This window comes from Aegilops tauschii, chromosome 6 (genome assembly GCF_002575655.3).
Source record: "Aegilops tauschii subsp. strangulata cultivar AL8/78 chromosome 6, Aet v6.0, whole genome shotgun sequence".
NCBI lineage: Eukaryota > Viridiplantae > Streptophyta > Magnoliopsida > Poales > Poaceae > Aegilops > Aegilops tauschii.
Genome location: NC_053040.3, coordinates 490,563,510 through 490,588,530, shown reverse-complemented (window position 1 = coordinate 490,588,530; position 25,021 = coordinate 490,563,510). Strand labels below are relative to the sequence as shown.

Here is a 25,021-nt window from a genome sequence, read left to right as displayed (position 1 = left end):
TACCTCTTCACAACCCAAGCATACATTTCAACAACAAAAAGAGCAGCTATAGTGCAACATTTCAGCAGCCAATTGACATGAAAACATCACCAACTCAACATAATCTTACTTTGCATCATCCAAAAACAAGATAGCAACTTTTTAGCAGCATTTTGACAAATTCCAGCAACATTTTGACAGCATTTCAGCAGCATTTTGACATGAAAACATCACAAATTCAACATAATCTAAGTTTACATCATTGAACATCAATATAACAGCATTTCAGCAGCATTTTGACATGGAAACATCATCAATTCAGCATAATCTCAGTTTGCATCATTGACCATCAATATAGCAACAATTCAACAACGATACATAATGGTTGGAAATAAGATAACATCAACAACGATACATAATGGTTCAAAAGAAGCTAGCATCAACACATAATGGTTCAGACCACCGTTTCTTCAAACAAAAGATCATGGTTCTCACAACCATAAGTAAAAGATGATGATTCTCCCAACCAAATGCACTAAACTTGCCGTAGAGGGCTAGGAGCAGCAGTTTTGCTCCTTGTAGATCCACTAGGAGGTGTACAAGCAATTGCAATAATTACTGCCCTCTGCCTTGTCATTGGACTTGTAGGAGTATCAAGTTGAGTACCTTGCTTAGTTGGTGTCTTAGGAGAAGTAGCCGCAATGCTTGCTTCAGCCTTTGACTTTTTTCCTACGTTCAAAATAATATTGTTAGTAATTAATATGCAGGACATTTGGCAAGAATGTGAGAAGAAGTAGTATCATGAAAGAAATACCATGGAAGAGGAGTAGCATCATGAAAATAATATACAAGTGAAAGAGATGAGACTTTATGAATACCGCGGAGGAGGAGTAGCATCTCGATCCGCGTCACTTTCCATCTTAGGCTCCTTGCATGTCTTTCGAAGATGGCCTATTGCTCCACATCTTTTGCATTTATGTCTTCTACCGGTTCCACCTTCGGTGTAATTCTTTATCCTCCTAGTTCTTGGACGTCCATCACTCTTGGTAAGTTTGGGAGAGATCATATCAAATCCAGGATTTACCTTGGGCCATTGGGATCTGCCCCTAATTGGCATGAGAACTCCAGCATATGCCGCTTGGAACCTTGCCACTGAGAAGCACTCTGCAACATAATCCTCTAGCTTGGCTTTTTTGGAGAAGATGAACCGAAGAGCATGTGTGCAAGGTTTACCACAAATCTGCCATCTTGTACAAAAGCACTCGTTTTTCTCCAAGTTAACGATGTGCCTCCATCCATTTCCTGAAATCTCAGCTATATTTGGCGATGCTCTTGCTTCCAAATAATGCAGCCCCTTACTTTTCAGATTCAACTCCTTTATCACACTAGGTAGTATGTAACCTAGCAGCGCTTCACCAACGGCTCTCCTTTTCTCGAACAATATCATTATCATTTCTCTAAGGTTGTCCAAAAGCTCAACAAGTGCAAGTTGCTTCACATTCTTAATCCAATTGTTGAAAACCTTGGCCGAATTATTGCTAACATACTCAACTTTTGTCATTGCTGAAAATTTGCTTCTTGTCCACACACGGTTGTGATGCATGTTCAAATAGGCTATTGCTTCGGCGCTTTGTGCTTGTATTTCTGCCATTAGTGAATCATGCTTGTCTACTTCATATGTCCAAGCCGCAGGCCACATATTATCTAGTATGTCACCTTTGAACTTTTTCTTGAAGTTGAGTATTAGATGCATCATGCATTCTCTATGTTCACAATTTGGGTAGACCTTAGAAATGGCATTCTCCAACCCCTTGCATGCAAGATTGCAAGCCCTTGTAGTTCTCCAATAGCCAATTTCAACTGCTCCATGAACCATACCCAATTTTCTGTATTCTCTTTCTCAAATATTCCAAATGCTACCGGAAACATCCAACTATTCCCATCTACACCAATTGCGGCTTTCAATTGGCCAGTGTATTTCCCACAAAGAAAAGTTGCATCAACCCCCAAATATGGCCTACACCCTGCCAAAAACCCATCAATGCACTCACCGTGGCATTCTCCTCAAGTGCAACCTTCCCTTTATCAGCGAGCCAATCTCTATTTGCCATTCCTTTGCTGCAGTTTTTGCTCCCACAAGTATGTTCAAAGGGAAGTTTCTTTACCTGCAATGACATCAAGAAACACAAGTGTCAAATAAATAACAATATAAAGAAAAGAAATAAACAATAACATGTAACAAAGAAAGAAGCAAACAATGCTACTGATCATGCCATGAAAGTGTTAGTGTTCGGTAACTTGGAGGCATGTATCCTCCATGGACAATCCTCATCAGTGCAACTAGCCCTGAATCTTTTAGTGTCACTATACTGCATGTCAAAGGACCAATCTTCTCTAATTGCTAGTTGTCTCAATGCAACTCTAAATGCTTTGGAGTTAGGAAATGCGGCTCCTACTTCGATTCAAGGATTTTTTTTTATCGTGGAGATAAGTAGGAGCCACATTGTTTGCGAGTAATGTCTCATCATCCCCTCGCACATGATATGGATCATAAGAGTTGTCAACATCTAGTGTTCCCAATGGTACTCTTGCAGCCTTTGGCTCGACATTTTTCTGTGGCTCGACATTCTCCTTTGACTCCGCATTCTCATGCAAATAGGTGTTCTCCTCACCGCATCCTACAGGCTCATCATCCTCATACTCGCCTTCATAGGCTTGCTTCGGCCAAGCAAAGAATGGAGCATGAATAGGTTGATCATCCATATCCTCGGCCATGACAGGAGCTTGTTCCTTGTGTTGCTGTTTGTTCTCAATGGTCACACCAAACCTTACTATTTTTGTGTTAGAACACCTATCAAACAATTCAGCTATCTCTGATTCAGAGATCAATGGGGTGGTGTTATATCCTGTTCCATACCAAATGGTCATTCTCTGATCAGGAGACCACTTGAACTTCTCCTCCACAACCTCCTTTATCCGCGCCACATACAAGTCCCGACCGACCATGAAATCCCATGTTTTGCCCCTTCTGTAAACTCTTTTGCCGCCTACAATCGTCAAGTAGGTCTGAACATCTATTTCTACTTTGAAATCGCCCATCGAATCGACTCTGAAACACACAAACACAGCAAATTCTAAATTTGCTGCACTTACAGTGAAAAGATCCATGAAAACAGGGGGAAATTTTGTACCTTTTGCCGCCGGGGATGTACTGGAGGGTTGGAGGCAGAGGAGCCACTCGAAGGCGCGGTTGCAGGGGAGGCCGTGAGCTGGTCCGGTTGGTGCCAAGCAATGGAGCGCCGCCGTCAGGCTGATCCGGGACGAACTCGAGCAGCTGGACGAGCTGGGCGAGGTTGCAATGGAGCAGAGGAGGCCGATGAACTGATCCGGGACGAGCTGGGGCGGATCCTCTGACCGGAGCTGCGCCCTTGGGCTGGTTGGCGCTGGAGCCGAGGCGCCGGGTGGCCAGCCAGGCACCGACGAGCGGGATTGAGGGCGTCGGGCTGCCCAGCCACGAGCCCAGGGAGGAGGAGGGCGACGCACGGAGGGAGCTGGGGGATGGGTGGCGGAGAGGGTCAGAGGGAGAGAGGAGCTGCAGGGCGGCGCCGGCGACGGTTGGTTCCTCGCGCCGCCATGCTCTTGGTGTGTGCGTGCGGGAGGAGAGGGGGAGGAGAGGATTTCGTGGATGAGATCTCTTCATGGATAGGGTCAAGAGCCACGGGGGTAATTTTGGAATACCCAAAAAACTGACAAGTTGCCTCCGGTTAGACTAAGAGAAAAAGTTTGGCAACTAACGGAAGTGTTATTTTGACAAAAAAAACTGAGCGTGCAGTGGTATATTGGCAAGTTGGTTTTTCATAGTGGTATTTTGACAAGTTCAGTTTCTCGTAGTGGGATTTTGGCTATTGTCTCTTATACGATCACTGGCTGTTTGGTTGGTGTAGCTCCGTATTTTATGTAAGCTGACCAGTCAAACTTGCTTCGTGGCAAATAGGGTAGTCTACCTTTGTGCCGGACCCATCTGTCAGTGTGCGGGTGGAAAGAAACAGAGGAAGAAAAAAAATCATACACAAGCTGGGATTTAAACTTAAGATCTCGCGTCGGCGGATGCTAGCCACTTAATCCTGTAGGTTTATTGTGAACTTGCATAGTGGTTTCTTTTTATATACTTCCTCTATCTAGGTGAGTAAGTTATCTTAGGTTGTGCACCGTGACCAAGGTGGAGGGGAAAACGAGAGATCTTAATGTCTATTTGCTAATTAATAGCACCATGCAATGAACTAACCACTGCATGTCATGTTTGGTAGTCTCAACTCATTAAAATCATGCATACCCCTCATCTCTTATTGGTTCATATGTCAAGAAACAAGAAACGAGGTAGAAGTTAATGCACCGCGCCTAAGTGTTTTGAGATTATTTTGTTTTCGTAAGATGAGTACATGATTACATGAACATGCAGCAACATGCAGTGCACGCACACTCACGAACCCGCTAGAACGGATTCACGCAAGGCGCGCACACACGTACACACGCTCAGTTTTGTACTGTACTAACTTTAGTACAATTAATACAAAATTGAATCATCTATTTTAAAATGGAGGAAGTGCTCCGGCAGTGCCGCTATCTCCACGCACTAGCCCCTCCACTGCCACGGCATGCAGCTCATGCCCGCCACCGACTCACAAGCGCTCGCCGCGTTGCGGCACTGATCCATGCCGGTTGATGCTTAGGAGCAGCGAGACAAGACGGCGCATACCAGTTCTCTATCTTTGTGAGGTGGCCACATGGCCAACAGCGACGACACCCAGACCGGGGCACTCTCTTCGCCGTGCGCACGCATGATGATGTCGTGGCTGCCGGAGCACGACTGGAGGTCTCAGCTTCGTCGTCCGTGTGTGTGTTGTGTGCTAGGCTGCGAATTTTGATATTTTTGTGGGTCCATATAGGCAGTAGAAGATAGGCAGCATTATTTGCCGCATAGAAAGTTTGACCGGTCAGCCTAGATAAAATAGTGACCGTACAATAACGGAAATATGTATACAATAATGACCGGCCGTATTTTTAAGTACAGTGATCAAGATGAGCTTTCGACATAAATACAATGATCACCAATACATTTTACTCTTAACTGATTGTTCTTCTAACTAATCTTCTCCCCCTGATTTTCACTGGAAGATGGGCCCCTTACCCTGATTTTTATCCAATCAAGAGATCCCAACGTACTAAGCTATCCCGTGGTGAATCCTGTAAAACTCCCTCGTGTGTGTAGCATTGCTCCTTGCCGTGGACGCGCACGGCGCGGCACACGCTGGGTGATGGTGGCACGGAGGCACTGGATGACTGGAACCCGGCGAGGAGGTCGCCGTGCCGGTGGACGGGCGTGCCGACGGCGGCGTGCCTGACAACTTGTCTGCGGCCCTGGGCGCCTCGCGTGCTAGAACGGCTGGTGCTCACCGAGTCACCGACACAAACCTGTGCGTACCCATCCCGCCTTAGTACCGACGGGCTCTCACGCACCTCGACCTCACTAACAAATGCGCTCACTGACCCTTCCCGGCGAAGCCGAACGGAACGCCTATATTATTCTCTATCGAATGTTTTCGTGTGCCCCTTTGTTCGCTTATGCCGGCCAGGGAGCAAACTGGAGAGCCTCGCCGGCAACTCCAACCACCTCGAGGGCACCATCCCGGGCGCCATTGGCGACCTCACGGCGCTGTGCGACTCATCTTCTACGAAGGCCAGATCGAAGGCGGCTGGACGGCCAGCCTCGAGGAGCTCCGCCGTGGACCGGATGGCCAGCCTCGAGAACCTCCACGGCGCGCTCCTACCGGTGACAGGCAACTGCTCCAACCTCACCATGCTCGGCCTCCCGGAGAACAACATCTCTGCTCCCCTATCAGCGAGCCTCGGCCAGCTGAAGAACCTTGACACGCTGACCACTACACGACGCTGCTCTCCGGCCTGATCCCACTAGAGCTCGGCGAGTTCTTGCGTTGTGGCAGGCCGCGACTGTCCTACGCAGCTACAGGGCGACGCAGCCGCCTGCGGCCGGTTCGTCACGCTCGTCGACACGTCCTCTCACGGCCACCACATGCAGGAACCACCGCCATCGCGCCATGAGCTCTGCCTGCCCGCACACCACCGCAACCACGTGAGCTCTGCAGACGCCCACCGCGCACGGTCGACCTGCCAGCCACTTGCACCGCCGCAACGCGCTGCGTGAGCCCATGGAGCGCGAGCTCAGCCGGGGGTCATCAGAACCTCGCCGACCGTCAGCACCACCGCGTACGGCCCCACTGGCCGGAGGCCGCCCGCAACCGCTGCCTACTGTTGCGAACCCCTCCGCCGTCGCTACCTGCTAGTACCGTGCCTCCTGTCGCTCAGATCGACGTTTGAAGGCCTCGCCGGTGAGCCGTAGAAGGCCTCCGAGACCCACCTCGCCTGCTGCTGCTGGACTCCCCGCGCGGACCACGCGGCCGGTGGCCTAGCCTGCGCGCACATCCCGCCATCCCGGCCGTCCTGCGCACCTCGCACCTTGTTGCCCGACCGTGCCAGCTGCCATAGGCTGGAGCGCCACCCAGCGCGAGGACAAAGAGGTACAGCCTTGGACGGCGCATCGCGGGAACTCTGGCAAAGGGCTGCGGCTCGGGGATAGCATCGCCTTCGAGTGAGGTGACCTGCGGCTGGAGCACCGGAGCTCCTCCCTGCAACGGGCAAGCCAACCACGCACGCACACGACGTAGCGGCCAGCCACAGCGCAAGGAGGTCAGGTCAGGTGGCGCGGCGACGGGCTGTTAGGATTAATCTTGACATGTGTTGTACACGTCAAGTGTGTCGTGATGGGTGTGTTGCATATCACGTTAGTACTAGCGATGCATGGTAGTTAAGATAAGTAGTATTAGTCAAGAGAATAGGGTGAGAGGGTGTTTAGTTGCAGGGACTTATTGGTGTAGGGACTTAAAAAAGCCACTTTAAGTCTCATCTAAACCAAACAGGAAGGACTTACAGGGACTTAAAATGGGCATTTGAGACTTATGAAATAAGACTCTCAAAGAGGGACTTATAGGGACTTATAGTTGTAATATGGTCTTTTAGTCCATGTTAAGTCCTAGAAACCAAACATGTAGAGACTTTTTAGGAACTTGAGACTTATAAGCTGAGAAAAAAAAAAGTCTCAGGACTTGTGAACTAAACAGAGCCTAAGTTAGTTTGCATGCATGAGTAGTTAGCTGGACACGGCCGGTTGTATGCGGCCGCTGAGGAATAGTGGGCAGCGCTGCCAACGTGCATGTTGTTAGTGGTGCGTATGCGTGGTGTTTTTAGTGGCCGGGAATGACGCCTGGTTAGTGCGTGAGTGCATGATATAAGTGGCTGGGTCCTTTGTATATAAGTGTTGCATTGGAGCAATGAAAAGTGCAGCCGTGAGGGCTGGGTAAAAACAATGTAGCATATGTGTTTCACCAAGGAGAGACCCACTAGCAAAGCCGTTGTGTCTTCTTCCTTGGTGCAGTGTGTATGCGTGTGTGTTCTGGTCATATGTGTTTATGAGAGTGTTCTTGTGAGAAGAAGATAGAAACCACAAGAGAAAGAGTAATCAGAGACAGAAGAAGAGAGGCGCTGCGCGGAGGCGGCGCCAACACAGGCGGGACTGGGAGAGGAACCCGGAAGAGAGGTGGGAGCTCAATGGTAGGTCAGGGAGGAGGCAGAGAAATCCACGTACATGATCGTTCGAGAAGTTCTAATCAAGCGGTCGTCTAGAGAATACGGTGTAGGCGGTAACGCAACAACAACAGCATGCACAATTACCCAAAAAAGACAAAAAAATAAAGGTCGCACTTGTAATATAAAACGCTCTTTTAAGTTTGAAAATTGGTGGCTTAAAAAACAAGATTTCCTAAACCATGCAAGATCAGTTTGGCTTTCTTCAAAAAGTAAATCCTTCTCAAATAGAATTAACCATCTCGCAGGCTCTCTTAAGATATGGTGTAGAAAAAGAAGCCACTGAATCAGGAACTAAATAATTTAGAGGAGCAGATCAAGCAAATTCAAATGAAGCCGTTTCAAGACCAAGACCATGCTTTGGAGGCATCACTAGTTGAAAGGTATGAGCAAACAATGACAAAACTAACGGATTCCTACATGCAAAGAGCGAAAAAACAGTGGATCAAAGATGAAGACAGGAACACTTCCTTCTTCCATCGTGCTATCATCAAAAGAAGAAGAAGGAATACCATTGCTTCAGTCAAAGATGAAAATGATGTTATACAACACATGCCGGACAAAATCAGTAATACATTTGTCAATTACTTCAGATCTATTTTTGCACCCACTCAAACTAACAATGGCAGGCCCTTCTTCAATGTTCAATTTCCCCAACAAACACAGGACTACACATATTCTATTCCAGATGAAGAGGAGATTTTGGACACTCTCAAGGGTATGAAAAGAAACGCATCGCCAGGGCCTCATGGATTTAATGTAGAATTCTACATTGCAACCTGGGTGTGGATCAGGCAAGATGTCGTGCAGCTGGTAAGGAATTTCTTCCAAACAGGTATAATGCCAGCACATATAAATGATGCCCACATTGTTCTGATTCCTAAAAAGCTTGTTCCTTTAGTGCCGGCAGATTATAGGCCCATTAGTCTTTGCAATGTCATCTACAAAATTATTGCAAAATGCCTTGCCAATAGACTGAAACCTCACTTGCCGGGCTATGTTCATCCTTCTCAGCAAGCTTTCATTGAGGGTAGGTGTTGTAGGGTGGAACCCTAGATGGAGATCTTTCACGAATTGGAGGGGAAATCCCCAAGAACACGAAGAACATGAAGAACACAAGAGAGGAAAAACACTCAAATTGACTAGATCCAATCACACATATGCTAGATCCAAGAACACACAAGATGTCACAATGATCCAATGACAACAAAGGAAAGATACAAGGTACTAGTTCATCCCAATCCTATGAGGAGAGAGGTCTTGATGATCCTATGATCGGGATCCTTCCCTAGATGGGGTCTTGATATCCACAAGAGGATCTTCTCCTTAGGAGGTCATGATCTCCAAGGGGAGGAAGATGAGCAAAGCTCTCTCAATATCTCACATATACTTTGCTATCCCCTCTAATGAGCTAGGGAAGGGGTATATATAGTCTAGGGACCAAATAGAGGGGAGAGGGGGATACAAGGGTCAATTGCCCAAAATGCACGCAGGCATATTCGGAGTCGTCCGGGCACCCGGGGGTGTGAGGCCCGGGCACCCGGGGTGGTCAGGGGCACGCCGGGCTGCAGCTGTAGGAGGGCCGAGCACCCGGGGCGGCCCAAGTCAGCGCTAGGTGGGAGGCCGGGCACCCGGTGGGGAGGGCCAGCGCCCAGCGGTGGAAGGCCGGGCACCCGGGGCGATGGCGCCGCGCCCAGGCTGGGGGCCGGGCACCCGGAGTGGCCAGGGCTAGCGCCCAGCCGGCGGCCTAAGGCCCGGGCACCCGAGGGCATGGATGGCCGGGCACCCGGGGGTTCCAGAGCCTCCGAGTCTTCACGCTCTTCTCCCTCTCCTTCCTCTTGGGTCTCCGGTGAACTTGGTGCTTCCTCCGTGCTTCCTCGTGACGATCTCCGAAGTACCTAAGAATGCACAATGCGTCTTTTTGAGGTAGAATCCCATTCTCAAGTGAATCTGGACGAAACTCGAAGAGGAAAGAATTAACCTCAGTTTTGACAGTGCGTGCACGTGCTCTTGTCATTGGTCCTCGAGGTGCTTGACGAGTTGTAGTAGAGTCCATGGGGATGACCGAGGGATGCTCCGCATCATCTCCCCCCCCTTGGGAGAGATCCATCCACGGATCGCGATCTTCATCACCATGGGAAAGAGAGGGCGTCGCCATGTAGAGGTGGACGACCACCAAGCACTTATCATGTTGAAGCTCGAAATGGGCACTCTCCAATGTCGCACCGTCTTGTGATTCCTTCAAAAGGAGCAAGGACAACAAACACTTGGAAAAACAAATATGGTTAGTGTTAATGCAAAACCAAGCATTCAAGAGGTGATTCACCAAACAAGTGTCATCATCAAGCATAGCATATGGTGTGGCAAGGGATTGTGACATGTCATGTAAGCACATAAATTGAGCAAAATCAAGGACATCATGGAAACAAGCATGTAAATGTGAGGTAGCGATGCAAATATGTGTGTCAAGAGAATAAGCATCTACGTCAAGCTCATAGCAAGCATGCATAAGACTCTCAATGAATGGTCTATGGTAGGCATAAGAGTCATTCACAACACCAAATGAAGTGAAATGTCTAAACACGTGGGGTAAGTGCAAGACAATCCAAGCATAATGTGCACATGATATAGTGAAAATAGTATGGCACTTAACACAATGGAAAGAGCAATTGTTCATCATGTGTGAGGTAATCAAATCATTCAAGGTAGTAGTGCAAAGATGCAACATGCTATAGGTAATCATGGCAATCATGTCATGTGAGCAAATAGTAGGCATAGGCAATGCACATGGCATATCACAAGCATGATTACAAAGCAAGATATCATCATAGGAATGGATCACAAAGGAAACAAGGCAATAACAAGCAATATCTCCACCAATCTTGCAAATACACATACAAGTAGTAGAATCAATCATCATGTGTAATGCAAAGCATGGGTCACAAATGCATGGTAAATTCATCGGAATAAGCATGTCATGCAAAGTGAACATGGCAAGATGGGCATATAATATGTAATGGACAATAACCCATAGCCAAGTGAGGGCCATGTAGAAGGAATGCGCGAAGTCTTTGCGCGAAGAGAGTGGTGGGAAAGACCATCCATGGGATCCCAAGTCATCATTGCTCTCTAGAGCTCGTTTTGTCAACTCATGGCATTGTGAAGTTGACAAGTATTCATGAGTACCTACACAAAAGAGACACAAACCAAAGAAATTGTGTGCGTGGTAAATGTACACATCATCCATCATGATGTGTATGTGCTCGTGAGAGTTAGCACAAGATAAGCATCGCTCAAAGAAATTGGAAACATGGTATATGAACATGTCATCCATCATGAAAGAATAGTTGTTATGTATAACATGATTGGGATGCGAACTTAGCATACAAGTATAGGGCACATCAATAGCATTTTCATTCATGGGGAGCATATGGTGCACACAAGTATTGGGATCATGCAATGGATAGGATGGATCAAAATCTCCTAAAATGTATGAGGAAACTATGGGGGTGCCCTCATGAGCAATAGTGGAAACATCATATGGAGAAAATGGAGAACATCCAAAACAATGCATATCTGAAGCTAGGTGGTCATGGCATGTCATATGATATAAATGATGCAAAGGAAGTATATCAACATCATCACAAGAAAAACAAATGCCAATAACCATGGGCTTGTCATCTATGCCATATGTGCAAATTGGGTTAATTTTAATGGCATATGCATAGTCACTATGAAGAGATTGCAAATATGACATATGGTTGATCTCTTGCATAGCATATGACAAGTCAAGCGGATTGTCAAACAGATGTGACCGAGAGAATTATCACAAGAAATCCTATGTAACATGGCATCACAACTAATAGACTCCACATGGCAATCATCAAACTCATCATAAATGGGTAAATCATCGCATGGGTAAGTCGAACTAGCATGAAGCATGACAACAGGTGGATCAACATCATGCAAGCAATCAATGTCGAGAATGTCCACTAGTGGGACTAGAGCATCACCTTCACCTATATTACCTTGTTCATTCCACTCAAGTGGTGTTGGTGAGGTGGCAAAGACCAAATGGTGGTCATCATCTTCATCTTGATGGAACCATGTGGGGGGTGCATCATATTCCACCATGGCCATCGTCTTGTCCATAGGAAGGACGAAGTCGTCGCGGATCGGCGCATCATCATATATGGGACCTAGCACCAAAGGATAAGACACAATAGAGGTAGAGGTTAAGTTGTTAGAAATAGAAATGGCCTCACTCTCTCTATGTGGTGGTGTCTCACTCACTCCCTCAAGTTAGGTGCACTCAATGTCACATATGGTGGAGTCACTCAAATCACTCAAGTGGTGGTGGTGGTGGCTCTCCTCACATGAGAGTTGGGGCAACTCGTCATATATGGGGCTAGTGGTGAAGACACTCTCACTCTCGAGATGGTGGCATAAGTCACTCAAGTCATCATACGTCGCCGTCGTCGAAGGGAAAATCCCATGCTCGACCGTCTTGTCGCCATCTTGTATGAGGTCCATATGATATGGCACCTCGTAGCTCATCTCCATGACCAAAGGGAATTTCCCATGCTCGGCTGTCTTCCGTGAGGGGCTTCCGAAGATGGAAGTGTCTCCCTCGCTCGACGGTGATCGCCTTGGACTTGATGATGTCGAAGTAGGCGTACTCGTGGGAAGTAGGCGAAGATGTCGTACGTCCAAAGGCGAAGATGCCTGGATAACACTTGGCGAAGATGCCGAAGTAGTCATGGTAGCCGGAGCTTCCTCTTGGTGGTGCTTGTCTCGCGGTCTTCTCTTGTGCTCATGAAGTTTGGTCATAGCTTGATGTAGAGCTTTTTGGGACTTGTAGTTGTACGCATCGCGAGCATCTTCATCTTGATGGTGTTGTAGTGCTTGAGCTCGATGGCGTTCCGAAGATTTGCTACTCGAGTGTCGCCGCCTTGAAGATGACGAAGGGGAAGAAGACTTGTAGTTGGCCATCATGTCTCGTACTTGATCCATTTGTTCGTCCAACTTGGTGTCGATGTAGTCGCTTTTCGTTGCTTCGTTTTGGCGAATGTCGATGGCGAGTCGCTCAATGCCTTGCATTGCTCGTTGTACTCCGAAGATGGATGTTTTAGCGATGTAGTTGTTCACGCCGTCGTTGTTGTGGAAGACCGGAGATGAAATGCTTCGCCTATCCATCACAAGACTCGAGCAAATGTGAGTGGAAGAAAGGAAAGAACTAGACCAAATGTACCTTTCCAATGTTGAAGATGGATCAAAGATCACTCGATAATGTATCAAGGAAATAGCACAATTGGTACCGGATCTTGTCAATTCTTACACGTACACAAGTAAGGGTTATGGTGGAGCTCGGTGAGGATAGTGGCACAAAAATTTGATGAAAAATGTTAGCAATAGTCAATAATGTTGGAAAAGATTCACAAATTTGCAAGTGAAACAAGTAGACCAATAGCAATGAATGGCATACGGAAACACACACACGGATAGATAAAATGGGGTCGTGCAACCAAGGAACGAGCACAAAATGTGGAATCCACGGAAAACGCTCGTGTTGCACAACTCTAGAGAGACGCTAGCACGATTGCTCAATAGGCGGATACAACACTTGTGCACAACCTATAAGATGCAAAATGTATGAGCTTTCTATCCCAAGTATGCTATGTGTATGATGTTCCCGGTGTTTCGCATACGATGATGCAAGATGATCAATATGGCTATGCTATGGCTCTTGCTTACAAGCTTCTTTGCTCTCTCTTTGCTTAAAAGCTTATTCTTTTTTTTGTATGGCCACTTATGCGAAATGCACAAACCAAGATGGCAATTGTGTATATGCGGGAACAATCTTGTGACACAAGGGATGATATGATGATACCAATATGATATGGTATGTATGCAATGGAAGGTGTGATCAAAGATCACTAATGTGCACAAGTAACGTTGCCGGCAATACTCAACGGCTAGTCTCGATAGGCAAGTGACACAAAATGGGCTAAGGGGTTAACAAAGCAATGGCAAGAATGTACAATGAAGGGATACCACGATACTAAGATGATATAGAGGTTACCGATCTTGCTTACGGTTAGGGTGTCAAAATGGTGAAGTGGTCGATGTCGAATCCTTGTCGAAGTTGAGCGGCGGTGATTTCGATGTCGAACCGTTCCTAGTTAGCCGAAACACCCTAGGAAACGGAAAAACCGCAAACTCAAAATCTCAAAGGAAAATGTCAAATGGTGGTAGCGGATTGCGTTGTGGTTCCGGAGTTAGCAATGCGGAAGTGGTGGTGGATGATGAATAAGAAACCGTCTCTAAGTAGCCGAAACACCTTAGGAGACTCAAGTCACCACTGAAGCAACCACAAATGCTATAAGGATCAAAATGGGTTAGGTTGCAGAAAGCTATGGTGGTTTTGCGGATGATATGGTGGATGGTCTAGGAAAAGATGCCAAAATGCCAAAATTTTGATGGAGTCAAATGGTGTTGGAACCTATCTAGATGGAGGTGTATGTCAATAGCTACTCAACGAGCTAAAGAACGTCAAAATCGGACTCCGGGAGTGAAAGTTATGGCCGAAACCATTTTTGTTGGTGGGCTGATTCGGGGGGGGGGGGGTGCGGGTGCCCGGGGGTCGGAGGTGCGGGCACCCGGGGTGGTCAGCGGGGTTGGGTGGAAGAAGTAGCCCGGGGGTCGCGAATTTGGGCGGAAATTCGTGGAGAAATGGAAGAAATTGGTGGATTTCGTGGAGGGAAAGGTGGAGATGGATGGGGGGAGGCTAGATCCACTTGAAACCAAGCAAATCCATGGATCAAATCCAACAAAACCTCATCAAACCAACAAATCACAAAAAAATTGGGGCTATTTTTGGTGGGGAATTTTTGAAATTGGGGAAGAACACAACAAAATTAGGCTAGATAACAAGAAGGGGGGCTCCAATTTCGTGAGAAACCATGGCTCATGATACCAAGATGTTGTAGGGTGGAACCCTAGATGGAGATCTTTCACGAATTGGAGGGAAAATCCCCAAGAACACGAAGAACACAAGAGAGGAAAAACACTCAAATTTACTAGATCCAATCACACATATGCTAGATCCAAGAACACACAAGAGGTCACAATGATCCAATGACAACAAAGGAAAGATACAAGGAAGCACCGCTAGGTGCAAGACCCGCTGCAGGAGCAACTCCGAACGTTATGAACGTCTGACAGTGCAAAGCTGATGACTACTCGATAGTTCAGTGTGCCATGCTTTACGGCTTAGAATCGGGACTTCAAAGACGTTTTGAACGTCATGGAGCATATGAGATGTTCCAGGAGTTGAAGTTAATATTTCAAGCAAATGCCCGAGTTGAGAGATATGAAGTCTCCAGCAAGTTCTATAGCTGCAAAATGGAGGAGAATAGTTCTGTCAGTGAACACATACTCAGAATGTCTGGGTACCACAACCACTTGACTCAGCTGGGAGTTAATCTTCCTGATGATAGTGTCATTGACAGAGTTCTTCAATCACTGCCACCAAGCTATAAAGGCTTCGTGATGAACTATAATATGAAACGGATGGAAAAGATAATTTTCGAGCTCTTCGCAATGCTAAAGGTTGCAGAGGTAGAAATCAAGAAGGAGCATCAAGTGTTGATGGTTAACAAGACCACTAGTTTCAAGAAAAATGGCAAAGGGAAGAAGGGGAACTTCAAGAAGAACGGCAATCAAGTTGCTGCTCAAGGGAAGAAGCCCAAGTCTGGACCTAAGCCTGAGACTGGGTGCTTCTACTGCAAAGGGACTGGTCACTGGAAGCGGAACTGCCCCAAGTATTTGGCGGATAAGAAGGATGGCAAAGTGAAAGGTATATTTGATATACATGTTATTGATGTGTACCTTACTAATGCTCGTAGTAGCGCCTGGGTATTTGATACTGGTTCTGTTGCTCATATTTGCAACTCGAAACAGGGGCTACGGATTAATAGAAGATTGGCTAAGGACGAGGTGATGATGCGCGTGGGAAATGGTTCCAAAGTCAATGTGATCGCCGTCGACACACTACCTCTACATCTACCGTCGAGATAAGTTTTAGACCTAAATAATTGTTATTTGGTGCCAGCGTTGAGCATGAACATTATATCTGGATCTTGTTTGATGCGAGACGGTTATTCATTTAAATCAGAGATAATGGTTGTTCTATTTATATGAGTAATATCTTTTATGGTCATGCACCCTTGATGAATGGTCTATTTTTGTTCAATCTCGATTGTAGTGATACACATATTCATAATATTAAAGCCAAAAGATGAAAGGTTAATAATGATAGTGCAACTTATTTGTGGCACTACCGTTTAGGTCATATTGGTGTAAAGCGCATGAAGAAACTCCATGCTGATGGGCTTTTGGAATCACTTGATTATGAATCACTTAATGCTTGCGAACCATGCCTCACGGGCAAGATGACTAAGACTCCGTTCTCCAGAACAATGGAGCGAGCAACTGACTTGTTGGAAATAATACATACTGATGTATGCGGTCCGATGAGTGTTGAGGCTCACGGCGGGTATGGTTATTTTCTGACTTCACAGATGATTTGAGCAGATATGGGTATATCTACTTGATGAAACATAAGTCTGAAACATTTGAAAAGTTCAAAGAATTTCAGAGTGAAGTGGAAAATCATCGTAACAAGAAAATAAAGTTTCTATGATCTGATCGTGGAGGTGAATATTTGTGTTATGAGTTTGGTCTTCATTTGAAACAATGTGGAATAGCTTCGTAACCCACGCCACCTGGAACACCATAGCGTAATGGTATGTTCGAACGTCGTAATCGTACTTTATTAGATATGGTGCGATCTATGATGTCTCTTACTGATTTACCGCTATTGTTTTGGGGTTATGCTTTAGAGACGGCTGCATTCACATTTAATAGTGCACCATCTAAATCCGTTGAGACGACACCATATGAACTGTGGTTTGGCAAGAAACCCAAATTGTCGTTTCTTAAAGTTTGGGGCTGCGATGCTTATGTGAAAAAGCTTCAACCTGGTAAGCTCGAACCCAAATCGGAGAAATGTGTCTTCATAGGATACCCAAAGGAGACTGTTGGGTACACCTTCTATCACAGATCCGAAGGCAAGATATTCGTTGCTAAGAATGGATCCTTTCTAGAGAAGGAGTTTCTCTTGAAAGAAGTGAGTGGGAGGAAAGTAGAACTTGAGAAGGTAATTGTACCTTCTCCTGAATTGGAAAGTAGTACATCACATAAATGAGTTCCAGTGATTCCTACACCAATCAGTGAGGAAGCTAATGATGATGATCATGAAACTTCACATCAAGTTACTACTGAACCTCGTAGGTCAACCAGAGTACGGTCCGCACCAGAGTGGTACGGTAATCTTGTTCTGGAGGTCATGTTACTTGACCATGACGAACCTACGAACTATGAGGAAGCGGTGATGAGCCCAGATTCCGCGAAATGGCTTGAGGCCATTAAATCTGAGATGGGATCCATGTATGAGAACAAAGTATGGACTTTGGTTGACTTGCCCGATGATCGGCAAGCCATAGAAAATAAATGGATCTTCAAGAAAGAGACTGACGCTGACGGTAATGTTACTGTCTACAAAGCTCGACTTGTTGCGAAAGGTTTTCGACAAGTTCAAGGAGTTGACTACGATGAGACCTTCTCACCCGTAGTGATGCTTAAGTCTGTCCGAATCATGTTAGCAATTGCCGCATTTTATGATTATGAAATTTGGCAAATGGATGTCAAAACTGCATTCCTTAATGGATATCTTAAAGAAGAGTTGTATATGATGCAACCAGAAGGTTTTGTCGATCCTAAAGATGCTAACAAAGTGTGCAAGCTCGAGCGATCCATTTATGGACTGGTTTAAGCCTCTCGGAGTTGGAATATACGCTTTGATAGTATGATCAAAGCATATGGTTTTATATAGACTTTTGGAGAAGGCTGTATTTACAAGAAAGTGAGTGGGAGCTCTGTAGCATTTCTAATATTATATGTGGATGACACACTACTGTGTAACACCCCGAGTGTCATGCTACAGTGACCTCACACTAACGGTGCCATCTCATCAAGTTTAACTAAGCCAAATTGCCACTTGATAAAAATCAAATCCAAATTCCATTCGAAATACAAGTCAAATATTTACTTCTTCTGTCATGCAAGAAAAATAGTTGACAACATTGCAAATATTCATTGAGTATTTTTCATGGAGAAACCAACATTTTATAAAGTGATTAAATGCTTTACCTGGTTAAACAGTGCCCAAAACAACATCTAAAATCCTTTTTCTAATTTATGAAAATTCCAAACTAATTCCAATCACTCCCAAACTTTTTGTGGCAGTGAGGTATATTGCATTTTGATTTTTGAGACCAGCCACACATTCTTAAAAAAATGATTTATTGCTAAAAGAAATTTCAAAACATAAAAAAAAGGAAAATGACCTAACTAGTACTGTGCTAGTGGGCTCTAGTGCTATAGTACATTGGACCCAGCCCAATGGGAGAAATTATCCCCTTCCTGCGTACACAGGAAACAGAGGCTATGGCGTGGCGGCCATCCACCCTGCCGAGGCTGCCGATGTCGCCGTGTCGACCATCCGGTGCACCCCAGACGTCCTACAAGACCACCCCGTCGACTTAGACAAACCCTAGACTACCACTTCTCCCCCTTCGCGCCGTTTTCTTCCTTGCAACTCTCGGCCAAAGCTTCGTTGTCATGGCCGCCCTTGCCCCCGCGCTCTCCGTCGTCCCCGTGCCCTAGGGCCTCGTCCACGAGCTCCGCCCACCTCCGCCGCTTCTTCCTCGTGCACGAACTCAAGCCCGAAGCCACTGCATCGTGCAGATCGAGGTCTTCTTCCACCTCCGACCGCCGCGGTTTCACCGTCGATCCGCGTCTTCTCGTCCACCCCGGCATCGTACGAGCTCACCTCCGGCCCTCCCGAGGTGAGCAGGGCCGATCCTCCGCCTTCCCCCTACTTCCCGTCGACGTAGCCTTCGCCCAAGTCCTCCCGAGGTCGCGCCTGAAGCTGTGCTTCTGTGCGCGAGTGCGCCCTTGGTTGCGCCTCGCCTTGTCCGGCCGCTCCCTTCGGCCACCCCAGGCGCCACCCCTTGCCCGCGCCAGCACCCACACAGCCCCTCTTGGCCTCTCGCCGCCAGCCTGCGCGCTGACCGCCGCCGCTGCTGCCTAGCACTCCCGTGGCTCGCCTCTTGCTATTGCGCCGCCGCCGCTGCCGCTCTGTTGCTGCCCGTTGCTGCTGCGGCTCTCTAATGCTGCATATTGCTACTGCTCTACGCTGGAGCTGCTCTTGCTAGTTTCGCTGCATGGCTGCTGCCGTTGCTGCTTGCCTCGTGCTGATTGCCTGCTACTCCTGGCCGCTGCTGCCGCTAGGTGCTGCTCGCTGCCTTGCCGGCCCGCGCTCCCGCCGCTCGCCGCTGCTCGCCGGCCCACGGCCTCCTGCACGCGGTCGCCGTGGTGTGCTTCGGCCATGGCCGGCCGGGCGTGCGTGTATGCGAGCATCCAGTGCTCCTGGACATGCTCGTACTCATGTGCATACCCTGGAGCCGGCTAACACACTTGATTAGTGCTAGGATTTGTTTAATGTTAGGTATTACATGTGGACCAAGATATAGTAGGTTAGTTCTTTTTTATTAGAGCTAGTGTTTCGACCCAAGTCCATGACACGTGGGCCACACACCCTGTTGACTGGTCAACCTTGGCTGGGTTAACCCAGCCCATGACCCCACCCGTCAACCTCTAACACACTGCTGGGTACACTTGCGGGTGCACTTAGCTTTTCATCCATTTAATATTTTGAATTAATATTAAATCCAGAAATTTCATAAAATGCTTTGAACTTTGATAAATCATAGAAAATAATCTGTAACTCGGATGAAATTTTTTTCTACATGAAAGTTGCTCAGAAAAATCCAACGAATCCGAATACGCGGTCAGTTCATCTGTCACATGCCCCTAGCATGCTAAACATGGAACTTTCCCCCTCTTTTCCTCTGTCCGGAATCCACCTAACATCGGGAATTCATCCTCGGATGTTTATCCCCTCCGTCTGCAACGTGTAGTACTACGTTAGGTCGACCCTAGTTATGCTTATCGTCATGTCATGCTTAGTGTTGCATCTGTTTGCTTTATATTTACTGTTTCTTCCCCCTCTTCTCTCCGGTAGACCTCGAGACCGATGCCGATGCCCCTGTGATCGACTACGTCGACGACAACCCCTCCTTGCCAGAGCAACCAGGCAAGCCCCCCTTTGATCATCCCGATATCGCCCATTCCATTCTCTCATGCTTGCATTAGATTTTGCTACTGTTATTGTTTGCTCCTATTATGATGCATAGCCTGCTTTTGTAACCTGCTCATTGTACCTTACCTGCTTATCCTAAACTGCTTAGTATAGGTTGGTTAGTGATCCATCAGTGACCCCCACCTTGTCCTTGTTGCCCCTGCTTCATCACCGAAGACCCGATCAACGGGATCGAAGACCAGGCCCCGGCACCGCACATCACTTTCCCCTTAGTTGCTCGACACTACTGGGTTACTATCGAGTGCCGAGGGTGAGACCTCATCAGCACTTCTGATGTTAACCCTGTAGTATAGCTATTCGATCGTGGTCATCGAGGGTGATTTCCTCCTTAACCACTTCCGATATGGCTCTTTCGTGCAACCCCTCAAGTGTGAACCTCGAGGGTGGATCCTCTTACGTTCACCTTGATGATTACATCGAGTGGAATTCACCAGGGGTGATTCCTCGGGTTTTCCCCTTGATGTTTGGAAACACGGATACTTGGACTTTACAACTGTTACTTGGAAAGGCGGGTCGACCCTGAGGGGTACCCACGAGTGATGTGGAGATGGGTTGAGCTGGAGGGTGCCTGCGAGATAATTACGAGGCGTGGCCGGGCATTCCCAGCACTTGCCGCAAGTCCTCGAGACGGGGCAACGGGGTCACATCTTTCGTGAGTCTCTGCTTGTTACCGCGTGCTCCTAATCCACTACGATCTGGATATTTGATCCGAGGGGCCTCTGGCCTAATAGCACTAACCATCACGTGGGCATAGTATGGGCGTTCTGCGTCATATGCATCAGCCGAAGCTTAATAGACGTCAGCGACTGAGCGGCGCGTGCCGGGTTGGACTACGTAAGCACCTGCCTTTTTGAAGGAGGTAGCAAGGTCTGCTCACCGGCCACGTTCGCAACGTGCAGGAGTTCCCGGGGCAATGGCCCATGACCCCTGGGGGCATAGGTTTAGTCCGGCATGTTGACCTCTCTATTAAGCCTAGGTCGGGTTGCGGCGTATTGTTTGGCCGAGGCCGGGCATGACCCAGGAAAGTGTGTCCGGCCGGAGTTAATCGAGCGTGGTGGGTAAGTTGGTGCACCCCTCCAGGGAAGAAAACATCTATCGATAGCCTGTCCTACGGTAACGGACACTTGGAGTTGTATCCCGATCGATACAACTAGAACTGGATACTTGAGATGAGACATGGATATGAAAAATGGATAGTATGGCTCTGGGATTGCTTTCTCGCAGGGAGTCGAGAAAGGATCTCTGGCCAAGGTTGATAACACTACTACTACTTTACTTTATGCTACTCTACTCCCTCCTATTGCTGCAAGATGGTGGTTTACAGAAGATGCTAGTCTTCGATAGGACTAGGTTCTCCCCTCTATTCTGGCATTTCTGCAGCCTAGTCCCCATATACAGCCTTCCTTTGATAATGTTGCATATGTAGTGTAGATCCTTGCTTCCGAGTACTTTGGATGAGTACTCACGGTTGCTTTGCTACCCCTTTCCCCCCTTTCTTCTTCTTTCCGGTTGATGCAACCAGATGTCGGAGCCCAGGAGCCAGATGCCACCGCCGATGCCTACTACTACGTGGAGACCGCCGATGACCAGGAGTAGTTAGGAGGCTCCCAGGAAGGAGGCCTTGCCTTTTCGATCATAGATGCTTTTGTGCTGGCCTTCTTAAGGCAAACTTGTTTAACTTATGTCTGTACTCAGATATTGTTGCTTTCCCGACTCTTGTGTTTTCGAGCTTATGTATTCGAGCCCTCGAGGCCCCTGGCTTGTAATATAAAGCTTGTATTATTTTAATTTGTGTCTAGAGTTGTGTTGTGATATCTTCCCGTGAGTCCTTGATCTTGATCGTACAATTTGCGTGTATGATTAGTGTACGATTGAATCGAAGGCGTCACAAGTTGGTATCAGAGCCGACTGCCTGTAGGAATCCCCCTTCCACACTCCTTGGCCGAAGTCGAGTCTAGTCATTGCAACACTTTTACTAGCATGGCTGTGTGGCTTACGGGCCCACGTCGCCATTGGGTGGTATTAGGATCTCTTACTCCTCGTCTATACTCTGGGACTTTGATCTCTCTTCTATTCAGGTTAAATGATTTTTACTAACTCTGACTCTAGGCTCTCATAACTACTTCCTCCTGGAGAGCCCCTCACTCCAGTTGATTGCTTAGTGCCCCCAAAAGATTCCGAAGATACTCTTCGATGTTCTCTCGAGGCCTTGTGCCCATCGCTTTTGCAATTCCCTTCCATCGATTAACCTCTATGGATAACCATGTACACGTGCCATTCATACCATCATTCCCCATTGATCTTGTTATTACAAGATACCCCAAAATTCTCTCTATTGTTCCGAGAATACCCTCTGCCTACTGCCTTGCAGTTCTTTGCCACATGAATACCCCTATGGATATTCTTTGCACTTACCGAGTATCCGTTCATCCCCAATTGTTTATGTGTTTCACAAAATTCTTCGGAATGCTATTCGATCTTCCGAAATCCTCGGTAGCCTATTGCTCCTAATCTTCCTTACCTGCTTGCAATATGGTTAATTCCATATGACCAGCGATATTCATTAGCATCCTTTGACATCGTCATAATGAGCATTTGATTCGATATGTTTGCGAATGCCCGCAATCATCGTTGATCCTTATAAATTACCTTTCCGGCTGAGCTGCCATTCTTTTAACTGGAATTGGTTCTCGACCAATCTATTTGTCGTCAATTGTACCCTTAGGTCTATTGAACTTATCCACCCTTGATCTGAGCGTCTGCTTCTGATCCTTCGATTTGGAAATCATAATTCCTTTGATACCTAAGCATTGAATCATTCAAATGTTCTATGATCTGATGCCCTTGCATTCTTTCTTCAACTGGTTGTGTGCCGATGCTCACATCAGCTTCGCTATGGACCGTCAGATCCTTTGTTGGATTATTATTTGATAGTGTCCTTCATATTTAATCGCCTTGTGAATTCTTCCTTGATACATAATGCCACTAGTAAATCCTATTATCTTATTTGGCCAACCATGCTCTGCTTTCTAGCTGGTGATTTTTACTCTTGAAGCTTGTGGTATATGTTCCTAAGAGGCCCTGATGGGTTGAACCTATGCCTTTTCTAATCTGTGTGAACCCGGAAACTACTACGGGTCTTACTCTACTGTTTTTATGTCAGATAAAACTTCAACACTACAACTTCATCGAAGGCGAGAAGTGAATGTAAGGTTGTGCTTTGGAGAAGTGGGAGTCGACCTTGAACTTTGTGTTCATGCCCATGAACCCGATGTGGAACTTATCATGGTAGCTTCTTGTGATAATAATAATCCCCTTGCTATAAGTTCATCTAGTAATCTATGTTTGGTCTTTTGCAACTGTGGTTCTGACCATGATTGTTCCCCTTTGATTCCATTTCTCGGACAAGTTAAGGCACTTGTCTTCTACAGATTGATACAACTCAGCAACCTCTATTATGATCTACCTTCGAGTATTACCCCTGGTATCTTGAGGATATCATGCCATTGCACTACATCTTATGAACTTCTGATGGACTACTACCTTACCCTGTCTTTGTCACTTCACGGGTTCTGGGTTGTTTGTCAACCGAGAACACCGATAAGTGAATCACTGCACTCCGATTCAATAACTCTAAGTAATTTTTGTTGCTTACGAGTTTAATAATCCTTCAAGTCATTCCTAGCATGATCGGCTATATCATTATCGTGCCAAATTTTAACTGTGCTACCTGGTTCTTCTTCCCGAAGCACAATTTTCGATGATGAGCTAAGCTTACGTCGATCTTCCTTGTCAAATCATTTTGCCTTGAACAACAAGCTTGATTTCAAGTTTGTGTCATACCCGTGGTTCCAATATCCTTTCGCTTCATCATTCCTTTTGCTTGATGTTGTTGCTGCTCGATGGCATCTTCATAGAGCCTCTCGACAAAATTTGTCGTGATCACCATCAATATACTGCCTTGTTCTATGACATCAATCGAATTCTTGAGGAGAAATACCATCCTTGCCCGTCGGTGATTCGTGTGGACATCGACACCATCCTTGACTTCCTGCCAATACAGACTTGGACATCTTTTGCTTATATCTTACATTCCTTGACATTCTTGGAATTGTTCCTTTATACTTCCTGTGACCTTCAGATTCAATCTTGCTTGAAACACCATGTCCATGCTATCCCGAAGCATGATTGTGGTACTCCGAACATCATTAAGAACATTGGAGGCGCAATACTAACTGTTTCTTGATCACTTATTCAAACACTGTTGTTTGGGTAATGTCATGAAATTCCTCTCCCCTTACCTAAATGGTTTTCTACTTACTACCCTGTCATGGATATCACCATCTGCTTGTCCTTGGAAGGATTTACTCCTGATATTTGTGTTTAAACACATTTTTCCTTTCCATTGTTTTGTTTAACCTTTATCGTAATCTAACTTATCTGAGCAGAGGTAATTCCCTGCTTAGGTAAACACCTCGATGTACAACTCTGTCAGTAAGACCCTGTTACTATGGTTGATGACATTCCGGTAACCACCGATGGACGAGGACTTTGCCTATTGGCCCGCCTCGTTCAACGAGCAGGAAAATGGTTCTCTTTGTCCCTCGCCCTTGGTACCAACGTTGTTGCCAACATAACTGACATGCTATCCTCTAACATGCCTTGCTACCATGACCGTGTAAAATGTTAGCACCCTTCATGCTTTTAACCCACATGGTGGGCCCATAACCCACAGTTCCACAGGATCGAAATCTGACTCTTCTGTACACCCATGTTTCTAGAGTTATTCCTCACGCTTGGCTTCGTCTGTAATTCACGAACCACATTCCCAGTGATCTATTCTGATTTCAGACGCAATACTTATTCTCGTTGCTCTGAACCCCTTTTCACACTCTGTTTCACACATTGGACAATTGTCTATCCGCTTGAAGCTTCTTATTGCACCTTCTTACCTTGCTCTCGATGACTTTCTTGATT

At 46.6% G+C, this 25,021-nt stretch overlaps 1 protein-coding gene across 1 annotated transcript; it reads right to left on the bottom strand.

Moving 5' to 3' along the window:
- Positions 1 to 296: 296 nt before the first annotated feature.
- Positions 297 to 3,713, bottom strand: LOC109753054 (uncharacterized). Its single transcript, XM_020311986.4, has 4 exons — positions 3,171 to 3,713; positions 2,897 to 3,088; positions 858 to 2,144; positions 297 to 708 (listed from the first exon to the last, which is right to left on the bottom strand). The coding sequence occupies exons 1-3, from the start codon at positions 3,677 to 3,679 to the stop codon at positions 2,141 to 2,143; spliced, it is 705 nt and encodes a 234-aa protein (XP_020167575.1). The 5' UTR covers positions 3,680 to 3,713; the 3' UTR covers positions 297 to 708; positions 858 to 2,140.
- Between the last annotated feature and the right edge of the window lie 21,308 nt (positions 3,714 to 25,021).

Bases quoted from the DNA above. Each gene is read 5' to 3' on its own strand.
- LOC109753054 (XM_020311986.4), bottom strand. From the start codon at position 3,679: ATGAAGAGATCTCATCCACGAAATCCTCTCCTCCCCCTCTCCTCCCGC. The intron at 3,089-3,170 runs GTACAAAATTTC...TGTGTGTTTCAG, and splicing joins TACATCCCCGGCGGCAAAAG to AGTCGATTCGATGGGCGATT.